Here is a 14,286-nt window from a genome sequence, read left to right as displayed (position 1 = left end):
CAGGTGTTGAAAGTTTCAAAGCTTTGTCTTCAAAGACTTTGTCAAAATATGAACTGGTACGAAAAACTTAACCCAGATTTCTAAGTCAAAAAGGGCCATAATTCAGCCAAAATCCTTGATGGAGTAATGTGCTCTTGCCTATAACTGGACATGGCTATGGTAAACAAGTGTTGAAAGTTTCAAAGCTTTATCTCAAAAGACTTTGTCAAAATATGAACTGGTACGAAAATTTCTAAGTCGAAAGGGGCCATAATTCAGCCAAAATCCTTGATGGAGTTATGTACTCTTGCCTATAACTGGACATGGTGATGATAAACAAGTGTTGAAAGTTTCAAAGCTTTATCTCAAAAGACTTTGTCAAAATATGAACTGGTACGAAAAACTTAACCATGATTTCTAAGTCAAAAGGGGCCATAATTCAGCCAAAATCCCTGATGGAGTTATGTACTCTTGCCTATAACTGGCCATGGTGATGGTAAACAAGTGTTGAAAGTTTCAAAGCTTTATCTCAAAAGACTTTGTCAAAATGTGGACTGGTACGAAAAACTTAACCAAGGTGTGACGCCGACGCCGACGCCGACGCCGTGGTGAGTAGGATAGCTCTACTTATTCTTCGAATAGTCGAGCTAAAAATGTTATAAAAGTTATTTATTTGACATCCTGTGGAAAACTATAACAATTAAATGATTTAAAATGTGTATGTTGTTGTGCTGGAAGTTTCATCCTAGAATAACCTAAGTATAACACCTTGGTGGCCTTGACCTCGAGTATAATGGGCCCAGCCCCTGTACATACTTTGTTTGTATGCTTGACAATGTTTATGTGAAGTTACAGTAAGATATAAGCAATAGTAAAAAGAAAACAAAGGTTGCCGAAAAACTTTAACCAAGAAAGCTTACGCCGACGCCGAAGCCAGGGCGAGTAGAATAGCCCCCCTATTCTCCGAATAGTGGAACTAAAAAGTGTATGAAGCCAAGAAATCTTTACCAAAATGGTTTCTACATACCAACACAAGCCATTGTACACAACTGAAGAAACTGACTGAAGTGGTTATACACTAGTACTGATTATTTCTGAGGCTGTACTTGTTTAGTCCAGCTAGAAACTGAGTGCAGGTGTAATAAAGAACAATGTGAATTTCAAATTTTAAGATATCATGTATTCAAAAGTACCATTATTCATTAAAAGCTTTACACAATACTCTGTATATAAAATTATCTATTTTAACAAATAATTAAGCTTAAAATAGTCCAATTATCCATTAAATTTATAAATACTTTTTAAAGTAAATCTTCTAGATAATAAGGAACATTGTTACCAGAATATAAAGGAATGGTACCCCTTACCCTGCTCAATTTCTATAATAAACTTGTCCATCTTTCAATTTTGCCAGTACCATTATCTGTTAAAAGGGGTGCATACCAAAAAGATACTGACTGAATGACGAACAGAGCAGGGTGTGCAGGCTGATCATGGTCTGCACTGGTCGCAAAAGCTGAATCGATCACGTCCAGCACAATATGGGTTAAAGGTCACACTGTTTTTTTTTGTCTTGACTTAATTACTATATTTGCCAGCAGAACATGTATCAACATTTTAAGAAAACAAAACAAATATCCCTGACTAACTAAAATAATTAATAAACAAACAATAAAGTTGTAAGCCAAGTGTTAATAACATACATGGTCAAAGGGAAATAACTGTGTATTTAACCAATAACAGTATCTGGATAAAGTTTCTCTTATTTTGTTACTGCACATTATTGCCTTTTAGTGAAGTCAATAAATGTTCAAATATAGCAACAACTCGTTATTATTAAATCCATCAATTTGCAGTAAATAAAACCTGAAAAGTAGATCCCTCGGAAGCACCGAGAACAAGGCAAAAGTGAAAATTGCAGACTCGGTTTGATTGAGTCTGTTCATGAGCAGTAATGGAAAATGCAACACTGCCCGAGCCCCCTAGCACCGGCTATCACAGAGGTTGACAGATATACTCCTTGTTGTTTGACTCACTGTAACTTGGTTTTACTTAAGTATAATAATGTAATTATTACAAGTTCAAGTTCATTGCAGAGAATTTTTTGCACAGGAAACAAAATTTAATGTCTTTGGTTCTGCTCATGAGTCAGTATGGCAATTAATTGTTACATGTACTGACCATGTTTAGACAAAAATATATGCGTTATATACACCATAATATACACAATACACTATTCTTACAGTCATTGTAGTGAAAATAAAAACAACTTTAATTCATGAACATTTTATATAAATGAAGTTAAGCAATTAAAAAATAAACATACACTTTAACGGGCAATTTCAAGAGTAAATTTCCTCAAGTCTGGGAACATTTTGGAAGTAACACTTCTGTTTATATTTTCAAGGCATTCAAATTAATTTGCTTGTATTAATAGAAACATATCATATATTGATACAATTTAAAATGTACAAATAATGTTTTATCTGAAAGAGTTTTTATCAACACTTAGTTAGAAAAAGCATAAAGATAGTCACTGTGTAATTATATTTGAAAAATCATTATCTCAAACAGCATGAAAAATTCAAACAGTCCCTACTATACATGTACTCGGTACTTTCTTTCCATGCTCTTATGTGTAATGATAAATACAGAAGATGTGGTTACGGAATATGTGAAGCAACTTATAGCAAAAAAAATACAATACAAATTTACAATAATGAAGTCACTCATCAAGACAACAAAATAATACAAGCACATGTATACCATACTTTTACAATATCACAGTCAAATATAGAGGATACTTTGTTTGTTTCAGCATAAAATCGAAATATCTTTCGCTGAGTGAACATTAGATGGCATATTTTCAGGAAGTAATGTCAGAGTGAGACCACGTGTGAACATTTAAAATTCAGTGTTCACAAAAGAAATATATTTCAATCTTAAATCATGTAAAACAAACAAGTTTTCTTTTTATTTCATGTCTTTTTTAAGGGTTTTAAATGATCATACCAGTTTCATCCTTGCAACCTCACATGCACCAGGCAATATCACACACAAAATCAAGATGTCATAAAATTGGTATTTGAAAAAAATTCTTGGTGATTCTAAAAACTTTTTGTATTAATATAGTTGAGTGGATATGTTAAAATTTTTGTAAATTTTTATGTACTTCTGTATGTTATTAATGTATACTTTTTAATTAATATCTTTTAACATTCAAATGTAGTTCTGTAATAGTAACAATTATAAAATCAATATTGTACTGTTTCAAACAGTGAACTTTTTTAGTATAATCTGCCTGTTTATTTCAATAAACCACTGACAACATGAAATACAAGATCAGATTTCAACCTCTCAACCAATACACAACAAATAAAATCCATGTAGTTAACACATTCAAACATTGTATAATACACTGAGTAGGCTAATTACTAATTCACTAAGGCTCTTCTTTCTTTAAGGAGTCTGTATTTAGTTCAACATTTCATCAGTCTCATTTCAAAAGTATAGTATCAGCAGTATCCCCAGTCACTTTCTTCTTAGAGTGGAAGGGAGATAAATCAGTAATTAACAAAGTTGATATTACTTTGTGTCATCTATCAATGTATCAGCAGTTGTAAAATTGTCGGGACAGACAAAAAAATGTTGTGAATTACATATAATAGACAAAATTAACTGGAAATGAATGACTATCTAAATTTTCTATGAATACCCTTGAATATATTATTGCAAGAGCTATTCAGGATAGTTGATGATCGATATTATATTCTTTCCAAATAGTCCCAAGTTTAAATATTAACACATTTCTTATATTCACTTTCAACTGTGTCAAAGCTGTTGTCAGAACAACATTAAGTACAGAAAGGGAGACACTTTGAGAAGCGTACGGTAATGGTTATTTCACTACGAACTTCCACCCACTGCCATGCATTAAACACCTCAATTTTCATTAAATTCCCTCTTGTAGTTTCAAGAAGAGCAATGGACTGATGGACAGACTGGCAGGACGTAGAGCAAATATAGGTTAAAAATCACCTTTATTATGCTTACTTTTAAGGTTATATTTTGGACACAAAATATACCGCAATAACAATAAATAAATTGAACGTTCCTTATAAAAACAACCATAATAGGCATAAGAAGTTCCAGTGATACCCTTATGTCAGGTTAGTGCCAGGGTGGCCTATGCAATCTAAGATCCCTTGATAACACTGTATGGCATATATTCCAGTGTTTTATATAATTTAATTTAAGTTAAAAAGTATAAAGTCAATCATTTGTAACATCCCTTGTCATCCCCAAGCCTGTGTGCGGCAGTAATGTAAAACTAGTTTGCCGTCACTACCAAAACACTGAAACGACACAAACATGAAGTAAGATTATATAACGTATAGAAAATATTACAATAATATAGCAATGAAAAAGTTCACTAACACTAATGAATTTATTTAGACGATTCATTCAGCATATAAAGAGCTGTTTCAGCATTTTTGTTTAGTCTAAATAGAAGAAAAATCAGTTTATTTAATGTCATAGCCAGTCTTACAGGCCTTTGCTTATATTTTCTGTGTGATAACCTGTGACCTTCCCCCTTTATATTGCTTAGTTCCTGCTTTGTCACACCCAAATCAATACCTATGCCATATATAAACAAGTTAACCAGTTACACAAGAACTAACAATTTTCACAAGCCAGCAGAGTGGCTGCAGCATTTAAAATACCTGCAATTCAGCTTTTGTTAGGCAAAAGCCAATGATATCGGAGGAAAATGATTGAAAATTAGTGGTAACGTAAGTTCTGTGCCACAATCAGAGACAGAATAAGCAGTACTTACATCAAAAACACATCCAACTTCAGTATCTGGTGATGGTGAAAATGACTGGTTTACATACAGAAACTGTAATAAATATTATATATAAAAGTATAAACTGAAGCAAGAAAAATTGACATAACTGAGATATTAAGTAGAGCTGCTTTTGAGAAAAGTGCATGTCTCCCACAACAGTTACTGCCTAATCATCTGAATAGTAAGTCTGTCTTTATTATACTGTTTACTCACAGAAAATATAACTTTGATAGTTTTGAAGTAAGTTTTGGAGGAAGTTGCCTATCGTAAAAGTTTTGGAGTAAGCGGCCTATCGGTAATTCAAGGGCCATAATTCCCCAGTGCCTGGGCCGATTTGGCTAGTTATCGAACCTGGCTGAGGACTTATTGGCAAACACATTTTGTTCAAGTTTGGTGAAGACTGGATGAGAAATGTTCAACTTAGAGTGCGGACAAGATTTGTGACAGACAGACGGACACGACGGACACACACAGAGACAGACATGAGTAAATCAATATGTCTCCCAACACACAGTGATGTGGGAGATATAATTCTCATGAAAAAATGTGTTTTTTTATCACATTTATGCAAACTTTAACCTTAAAGCAAAATCAGAAATATGAATAATCCTTTTACATCCCACATCATTTTTTTTAATATTACAAATGTACAGTGTTTAAAAGTAACATTTACTTTCTCTTACAGTTCAACACTAACAAGCTGCAGTTACTCATGAAAAAAAAAGTGAAGCAAGGAAGAAAGAAAACAATACTATAAAGGAAGGAGGGAGGTAAAGAGAAGGGACTACTAAAAACAATATGGAGTTGAAACACATGAAACAGAAAGATGAAAAAAGTAATGAAAACAAGAGCTCTGCCTAAAAAGGGTATAAGCAGAATGGGACAAGACAGTAAAACACTTTACTGATTGATCCCAAAAACAATAGTGATCATCCTCAAGTGGTGCTTAGTCATTTTGTAAAGTATGAAATCTGTAGCCATTACGCTTTTTGACTCTGGGTCCAGAAACGAAGGAATTACCATATGTGAATTCAGGTCCCTGTGGCCTCGACCTTAAGCCACTGACCCCAAAAACAATAGAGATCTTCTTTCAGTGATCACAGTGTTACATCTGAAAGTATAGCTGTTGAACTGTATGACTAAGAGTCCAGTTTCAGTTTACAGTAACTGTGACCTTGACCATTGACCTATTAAACCTCCCCTTACCCTACCCCCCTCCCCCCCCACCAAAAAAAAACAACAACAACAAACAAAAGCAATCTAAAATATTTGAAACCTATTTCCCATACACACTCTGACTTAAAGAGTACAGAAATAGGACATATCAAACTCAATCATGAATGATATGTCAATTTATTTTTCAAAACAACTGTATTAAAAGGGTGAGCTGACATAATGGTGGCTGAAGGGAATGTCTTAAATTCAAAGACACAATACTGGAGGCTTAGCAGGAAACTATTGTATATTGTTCTTTATCTATATAATAGTTACAATAGTTTTGCAGTAAGCCCTCAATAGTTAGTGGAAAAAAAAGATAGAGGATAAACTTTTACAATATACAATGTACTGGACATTTCATGAAAAACTTAATAATTTCTCCCAACTCTTATTATGAAGGCACTGTAAAATGCTGAAAATGAAGGGCCATAACTCTAGAGAAAATCAATGAACCACAAATTTCCAGAGGTATACACAACTTGGCTTGACACTGATCACTCCCGAGAAGTTTTGTGGAATTCCAACCAGCAGTATAGAAGAACTAGCAGGCATGATAGAATTTGACAAAACATGGGTCATAACACTGCTGTAAATCATTTAACCAAAACATGTCCATGACAATGTCATTTAACTTTGATCACTTGTGAGGTTTGGCAAAATTCAGCTCAATGATATATGGCAAGTAGTGTACACACTGTAAAAATACAAAAACTCAAGGGCCTTAACTCCAATGAAACTTACTGAACCAGAGTAAGCCGATGGTATGCATAACTAGGCTAGGCACTGATAACTTAAAGTCACTGAACTGGAAAATGCACAAGTCAGGTACAACTAAGCTTGGTAATCATCAATTTTGTGAAGTTTAGTATAATTCCTTTTAGTGGTATCAGAGCAATCGCCAAAACAAGGTGAACTGCAACAAATTAGTGGCCATTACTCCACTGAAAATCACTAAACTGGAATATGCCAACAATATGCATACTAAGGTTTTACATTGATCACTCCTGTAAGGTTTCGTGGAATTCCGTCCAATAACATAAAAGAAGAAGCCAACACCTCATAAAATTTGACAAATCAAAAGCCATATCTCATATGAAAATCATCAAAACAGAACATACCAGGACATGCACTACCAGGTATGGCATCGATCACTTTTGTGCAGTTTTGTGTTAATCTGCACGGTGGTGTTGGATGAGTTGTGTGTCATATTCATTTAGTGCTAACTTTCTGTCCGTCTTTCCACACAACTCATCCAACACCATTGGGAGACATAATTACCATGGGAGCATTCTAGTGGTTTAGGTGTCAATCGCTCAGCCATATGACACTGGTACTGTTGTTTTTTTCAAGGAACCAGACTTGGGACCGATTCGTACAAGCTTCAGGCTTTCATCACAGTCAAGCCATTATAAATAAGTATACACGTAAATTAAACTAAAATCATGTATTACTTACAAGTGATTCATTTGCACTCATTTTAATGAATTTCTTGATAAAGTCAGATATATAGACAATTTTCTTATTTCTCTCTACTGCCCATTTTTTCTTCTTCATGATAGGAGCATCACCAGCTGGTTTGAGGAGAACATCAACTGAAAGCAACAAGACAAAAACATGATAGGAAAACACCTGTTGGTCTGCAGGAGAACATCAACTGAAAGCAACAAGACAAAAACATGATAGGAAAACACCTGTTGGTCTGCAGGAGAACATCAACTGAAAGCAACAAGACAAAAACATGATAGGAAAACACCTGTTGGTCTGCAGGAGAACATCAACTGAAAGCAACAAGACAAAAAACATGATAGGAAAACACCTGTTGGTCTGCAGGAGAACATCAACTGAAAGCAACAAGACAAAAACATGATAGGAAAACACCTGTTGGTCTGCAGGAGAACATCAACTGAAAGCAACAAGACAAAAACATGATAGGAAAACACCTGTTGGTCTGCAGGAGAACATCAACTGAAAGCAACAAGACAAAAACATGATAGGAAAACACCTGTTGGTCTGCAGGAGAACATCAACTGAAAGCAACAAGACAAAAACATGATAGGAAAACACCTGTTGGTCTGCAGGAGAACATCAACTGAAAGCAACAAGACAAAAACATGATAGGAAAACACCTGTTGGTCTGCAGGAGAACATCAACTGAAAGCAACAAGACAAAAACATGATAGGAAAACACCTGTTGGTCTGCAGGAGAACATCAACTGAAAGCAACAAGACAAAAACATGATAGGAAAACACCTGTTGGTCTGCAGGAGAACATCAACTGAAAGCAACAAGACAAACACATGATAGGAAAACACCTGTTGGTCTGCAGGAGAACATCAACTGAAAGCAACAAGACAAAAACATGATAGGAGCATCACCAGCTGGTTTGAGGAGAACATCAACTGAAAGCAACAAGACAAAAACACGATAGGGGCATTGCCTGCTAATTTGAGGAGAGCATCAAAGTAATGAAAATTAATATCAAGTGAAAGTAACAAAACATGATAAGAGCATCACTTGTTGGTCTGAGCAGAACATCAACTGAATGTAACAAAATACGACAGGTGCATCACCTCACCTGCTGGTTTGAGAACATTTACTATAAGAGTAACAAGACATGATAGGAGCATCACTGGTTGGTCTGAGAACATCAGCTGAAAGTTACAAAATATAACCGGAACATCACTTGTTGATTTCCGGAGAACATCAACTGAATATAACAAAACATGACTGTTGCATCAACTGCTGGATGAAGAACATGAATGAAAGTAACAAAACAAAAATAAGATTGGAGCATTCCCTCTTGGTTTAAGGAGAACATCAGCTGAAAATGCCAAAAACATGACAGAAGTAACACCTGCTGGTGAAGTGTCAAGATCACCATGTTAAATCCAAGGATTCTGCAACAGTTAAACAAGACCAATGAGATTTATTCTAACAATTGTAGACTACTGTAGTCACCCATTTATTTGGCAATATTCACCTGGTCTAGGAGTTATATGTTTTACAGACATTCTGTAACTATATGGACTGTCCATGTATTTAAAGGTTTTTCAGTCTGTAAATTTATAGAAATTCTGTTGAAATTACAATTTAACTCAAAACCACAGATTACAAGAGCTGTCCATAAGACAGCGCGCTCCACTATACGGGGATTTGACAGTAAAATGAATATATGTCTGAATAAGAGACCTCTACTATAAAAGGAAGATACACCAAGGGGCAAAATTCCATCAAATACACAAATTAGAGTTATTAGGATTGTTACAACAAATGCAGATGATGATGGTAAAGATATATTTTGAGTTTCAAGTCATTATCTTATATAGAACCAAAGTTATGTCCAGAAAACGAAGTTTGCAAAAAAAAAATAATCAGAGTTATGGGGATTGCTACCACACATGCAGATGATGGTGATAAAGATACATTTTAAGTTTCAAGTCTTTATCTTATATTGCATTAAAGTAATATCCAGAAAGCGAAGATTGCAAAAAAAAGTTCAAGTACAAAAGGGGCATAATTCTGTCAAAAATACAATCAGAGTTATGAAGTACGTAACCACACATGCAGATGATGATTATAAACAAATATTTTTAATTTCAAGTCATTATCTTTTAAAGTACCAAAGATATGTCTATTAATAAAGTTTTTGAAAAAATTTAACATGAAAATAATTCCAAGTATAACTCCTTTGTGACCTTGACCTTGAGTATAAGGGCCCAGCCCCTGCATATACTATGTTTGTATGCTGGACAATGTTTATGAGAACTTAGAGTAAGATATAAGCAAAAGTAACAAAGTTATGACAGAAAAACAAAGGTTGCCGAAAAACTTTAACCTTAAAAATAACCTAAGTATAAGACCTTGGTGACCTTGATCTTGGACAAAATGGGCCCAGTCCCTGCACATACTTTGTTTGCATACTGGACAATGTTTATGCAAAGTTACAGTAAGATATAAGCAATAGTAACAAAGATATGACAGAAAAACAAAGGTTGCTGAAAAACTTTAACCTCAAAAATAACCAAAGTATAACAACTTGGTGACCTTGACCTTCGGTATAATGGGCTCAGCCCTTACACATACTTTGTTTGTATACTGTACAATGTTTATTTGAAGTTACAGTAAGATATAAGCAATATTTACAAAGATATAACAGAAAAACAAGGGTTGCCGAAAAACTTTAACCTTAAAAATTACCTAAGTATAACAGCTTGCTGACCTTGACCTTGGGTATAATGGGCTCAGTCCCTACACATACATTTGTTTGTATACTGGACAATGTTTATGCGAAGTTACAGTAAGATATAAGCAATATTTACAAAGATATAACAGAAAAACAAGGGTTGCCGAAAAACTTTAACCTTAAAAATTACCTAAGTATAACAGCTTGCTGACCTTGACCTTGGGTATAATGGGCTCAGTCCCTACACATACATTTGTTTGTATACTGGACAATGTTTATGCGAAGTTACAGTAAGATATAAGCAATATTTACAAAGATATAACAGAAAAACAAGGGTTGCCGAAAAACTTTAACTTTAAAAATTACCTAAGTATAACAGCTTGCTGACCTTGACCTTGGGTATAATGGGCTCAGTCCCTACATATATATTGTCTGTATACTGGACAATGTTTATGCGAAGTTACAGTAAGATATAAGCAATAGTAACAAAGATATGACAGAAAAACAAAGGTTGCCGAAAACTTGAACCAAGAAGGGTCATGCCGACGCTGACGCCGACACCGATGCCGAAGTGAGTAGTATAGCCCCCCCTATTCTCCGAATAGCGGAGCTAAAATGGATTGTTTCACATATTGCATGCATAGGTAGAACTAAAAGGAGAATTACTGACAGTTTGGATCACTTTGACTTTTTCATGTCTTTGAAAAATTCAAAGTAATTCGTACAGTCATATAACCAATAGCGGATAAAGCATAACATTTTAGCGAACTTTAGCATGAATGAGAATGTTGATGTTATATTGTAACTTGCACACATTTTGTTGCATTTAACACTGAAATCAGTTTCTTGGCCATTCTGTTCATCAGACTTTTATTTGTCTTTTATATATAGCTGCTGCCAAAATTAGCACCTTCTATGCAATATTATAAACTCACTATGTAGTGTTTTATATGTAATATGTCATTTCCCTTTTACTTATGTACCTAGTTTTTACAGGTCTGTGCTTGTATGTGCTATGTATGTAAGTTTCTTTTTAACCATATAACTATGCCATTCTTAACTGCTGCCATTTAATTTATTCATGTACTTCATGTAGAATAGAAGCCAGAACATCTTTAGATGTTAAGCGTTGTCGCTTCTTTAATAGGCCCATTTGAATTTGTTTTCCCAGTTTGGTATTAATCATTAATTATCTTTACTATTATTATCATGAATTATCTTTAATTAATTCTATTCCATTTGTCATAATATTCGCATGTACATTCTGACACATATTTATATTATCAGTATTTACATTTAAAAATACCATATATATTTTTTTAAAAGAGATAAAAAATCATAGTTTTTTAGCATAGTCTATACACTATATAGTTGCGTATGTACTATTATTTACTAGTAGGGCTATAGCACCATTGCTTGAGTTAGACTGGCATGGCTTTTAGAGCGAGCATAGCTCACGAGCAATTGCGCAAAGCGCAATTGCGAGCGCGTAGCTCACCTTAAGGCATTGTGTAGGCGAATATAACAAAGGTGTGCCGAATGGGGCAAAGTGATGTAGCTGAAAAATTTTCCTCTCGTCTGGGCGCCGCCATTTTGTTCTACTTCCGTCAAAGTCGGGAAAATTGTTTTTTTGTTGTTTTTTTTTTAATTTTATATTTGAGTTACAATCTCTATGTTCATTAGGTGTCTTTATTTTTAAAAAAGTTATGTTATGGAAATAATTTCAATTTTGCTTTTATTTTACAAAGTGCGTGTCCCTAGAGGACAGGTGCTCACAGGAAATGCTTTGTTGGCAGTGAATACAGAACTTCATTTGATTGCTGAATATTATCTATCACTCAAAAATAATGCAAGAAAGATTTCCAGTTGGTAGAAAAAAATAAGATTTTCTTTTAAAAGATCCCCAAACAAAATTTTTTTCTAATAAACACTATAAAAACACCTTATAAACACCATCAAAACCGCTTTATTGGTGTTTGTTAGTGTGTTCCATTAATGATCCATTGAAACAATCAAGAAATGGTTGCAATGGATCGCAAACGGAATGTGTTCCATTAAATGGATCGCGATTTTGAAGCGAGTTATTAACTTTACAGAGCCATTCAGAAGGCTTTCTCCTCTTTTATCAGGAAACATATGGTTTTAATCCATCCAATGTACCATATAACAGCAGATCTTCTAGTTGCTAGGTTATGTTATGTAATCTCATCTAAGGTATAATATTGAGGGACAGAAATTAGTGCATTTTTAGGTAGTAAGTGTAGAGGTTGGACAAATGATATGGATTTACTGAAGAGAAAATGGTGGTTGTTATTTCATTTAATTTCTGTGATTTTAAACTAAAGGTATTTTCTTAAAACATGTACTTACAATTCAGTATAAATGAATGCATGTTTACATTGTGATTCTTTATAGATTTCAATAAAATAAGTGTATGTTAGAATTCCAAGATTTATTAAATGCATAACACAATATTTTTGAAATGCTGATTCAAATGATCTGTATACTTTCTTATATGGAAACTAGTTAATAAATATATGTTTCTCTTTGTCTATCCATATTTTACAAAATTTAAGATGGAATTTCTGTTAGCTGCATGATTTATCAAACGATTTGTATAAAACTGCATCCAAATGATCATGAAAATGTTGAATGATTGCTAAATTTGTATTATATATAATATATATAATTTAACAAATAATATATTTGAATAATTTTAACAGAAAGACCTTTTCAACATATCTCTGCAAAGCCAGCTAGGCTATACCCAATCACATTAACGATTTGCCAAAACTGAATGCATCAGGTTTCAATTAAATACAGCCTGTAGTTAGGAATGTATCAGTTTGATGAAACGCATTCCACTGAGCGATCTATTAAGCGATCTATTATATGCGTTCCGTTAAGCGATCCATTATGCGATCCATTATACGATCTATTATGCGTTCCATTATACGATCTATTATGCGTTCCATTGAGCAATCTATTGTGCGCTCCATTAGCGTGTTGTTAAATGACACATTTATGTTAATTAGCGATCCATAAGCTCATTTGCATGTGAAATTGGAACATGGTTTTGATGGTGTTTATTGGATAAATAACTCGCTTGCAGATCACGGTTTTAGTGGCATTTATTGACAGTGTTTATTGGGCCTTTTTTTTTTGTTTGGGATATCACGCATTGGCCAGAAAATGGTATAAAATGTCATAAATAAGCATAAAGCCATAAGAACTCCGCAAACAGGTAATGACGTGACCGTGACACCGGCTTTCCATAAATTTTGCAACGTATGATATTCGCTGTTACAGGTATAATGACACTAAATTTTTGTTTCTTTTCAAGTGAATAGGTTCTCGGAATTGTTTTATGCAGTGAATAGTTTCTTTGTCGTTTAAGCTACGCTAGCTCAGAGGCTTTGCTTTTTTCATATTAATTATAAAAACCAAGTGCTAAAAATATGTTATGTTTTATTATGCCTAACTAGTACCTTTTGCTTATCTTTCTTTTTAACCGCTTTAATTTTTGTTAATTTCTGTTTTCTTTGTTTGCCGGGAAATAGCTCATGAGCTAATTTTTTTGTTATACTTTATCCAACGTAAAATAAAGATTCTTGTATCTTGTACTTTTTTGTAGAGCAATACAATGAATCATGTGAATAGACTGATAAAAGGCGGTGGCACTAATCTCAAATTTAGACATGTTTGAAATTGACGAATTATGAATGCACATTATCATGCACTAAAAAGTTTCCTTAGTGCTCCGCTATTAGCGATACGACTGTAGTTTCAGCCCATTTTTAATTTTGGATATCAGGAATTTGTCTCGCGAAAACTAACGACAATTGAATTAAAAACACTTTAACGAAATTTTTGCAGCACCTTTAGATTTGACATGCGTGGGGCTTGTTGGAATACTAGAATCTCCACTCGCTCCTTGACTCTCATCTTTGTTTTCTTGTGAAACATCAGGAGTTTCCTCAGAATTTTGAGCTGTTGACATTTTTGGATGAAATCAAAACTGTTCCGTGTGAGTAGACTGTTTTCAAATTTTTTTTTA

At 34.0% G+C, this 14,286-nt stretch overlaps 1 protein-coding gene across 1 annotated transcript; it reads right to left on the bottom strand.

Annotated features, from left to right (window-relative positions):
• Positions 1-314: 314 nt before the first annotated feature.
• Positions 315-14,267, bottom strand: LOC123549555 (ubiquitin-like protein ATG12). The gene is made up of 4 exons (XM_045337730.2): positions 14,109-14,267; positions 7,502-7,638; positions 4,817-4,879; positions 315-4,334 (listed from the first exon to the last, which is right to left on the bottom strand). Exons 1-4 carry the CDS (start codon positions 14,227-14,229, stop codon positions 4,275-4,277), a joined length of 381 nt encoding a protein of 126 aa, XP_045193665.1. The 5' UTR covers positions 14,230-14,267; the 3' UTR covers positions 315-4,274.
• Positions 14,268-14,286: the final 19 nt, after the last annotated feature.

Source organism: Mercenaria mercenaria, chromosome 6, assembly GCF_021730395.1.
Source record: "Mercenaria mercenaria strain notata chromosome 6, MADL_Memer_1, whole genome shotgun sequence".
In the NCBI taxonomy this organism is placed as follows: domain Eukaryota; kingdom Metazoa; phylum Mollusca; class Bivalvia; order Venerida; family Veneridae; genus Mercenaria; species Mercenaria mercenaria.
This window is presented reverse-complemented; position numbering and strand designations above follow the sequence as displayed.

Bases quoted from the DNA above. Each gene is read 5' to 3' on its own strand.
- LOC123549555 (XM_045337730.2), bottom strand. From the start codon at position 14,229: ATGTCAACAGCTCAAAATTCTGAGGAAACTCCTGATGTTTCACAAGAA. The intron at 7,639-14,108 runs GTGCTGCAAAAA...TGTTGCTTTCAG, and splicing joins CACGCATGTCAAATCTAAAG to TTGATGTTCTCCTCAAACCA. The intron at 4,880-7,501 runs GTAAGTAATACA...TATTTATTACAG, and splicing joins TGAGTGCAAATGAATCACTT to TTTCTGTATGTAAACCAGTC.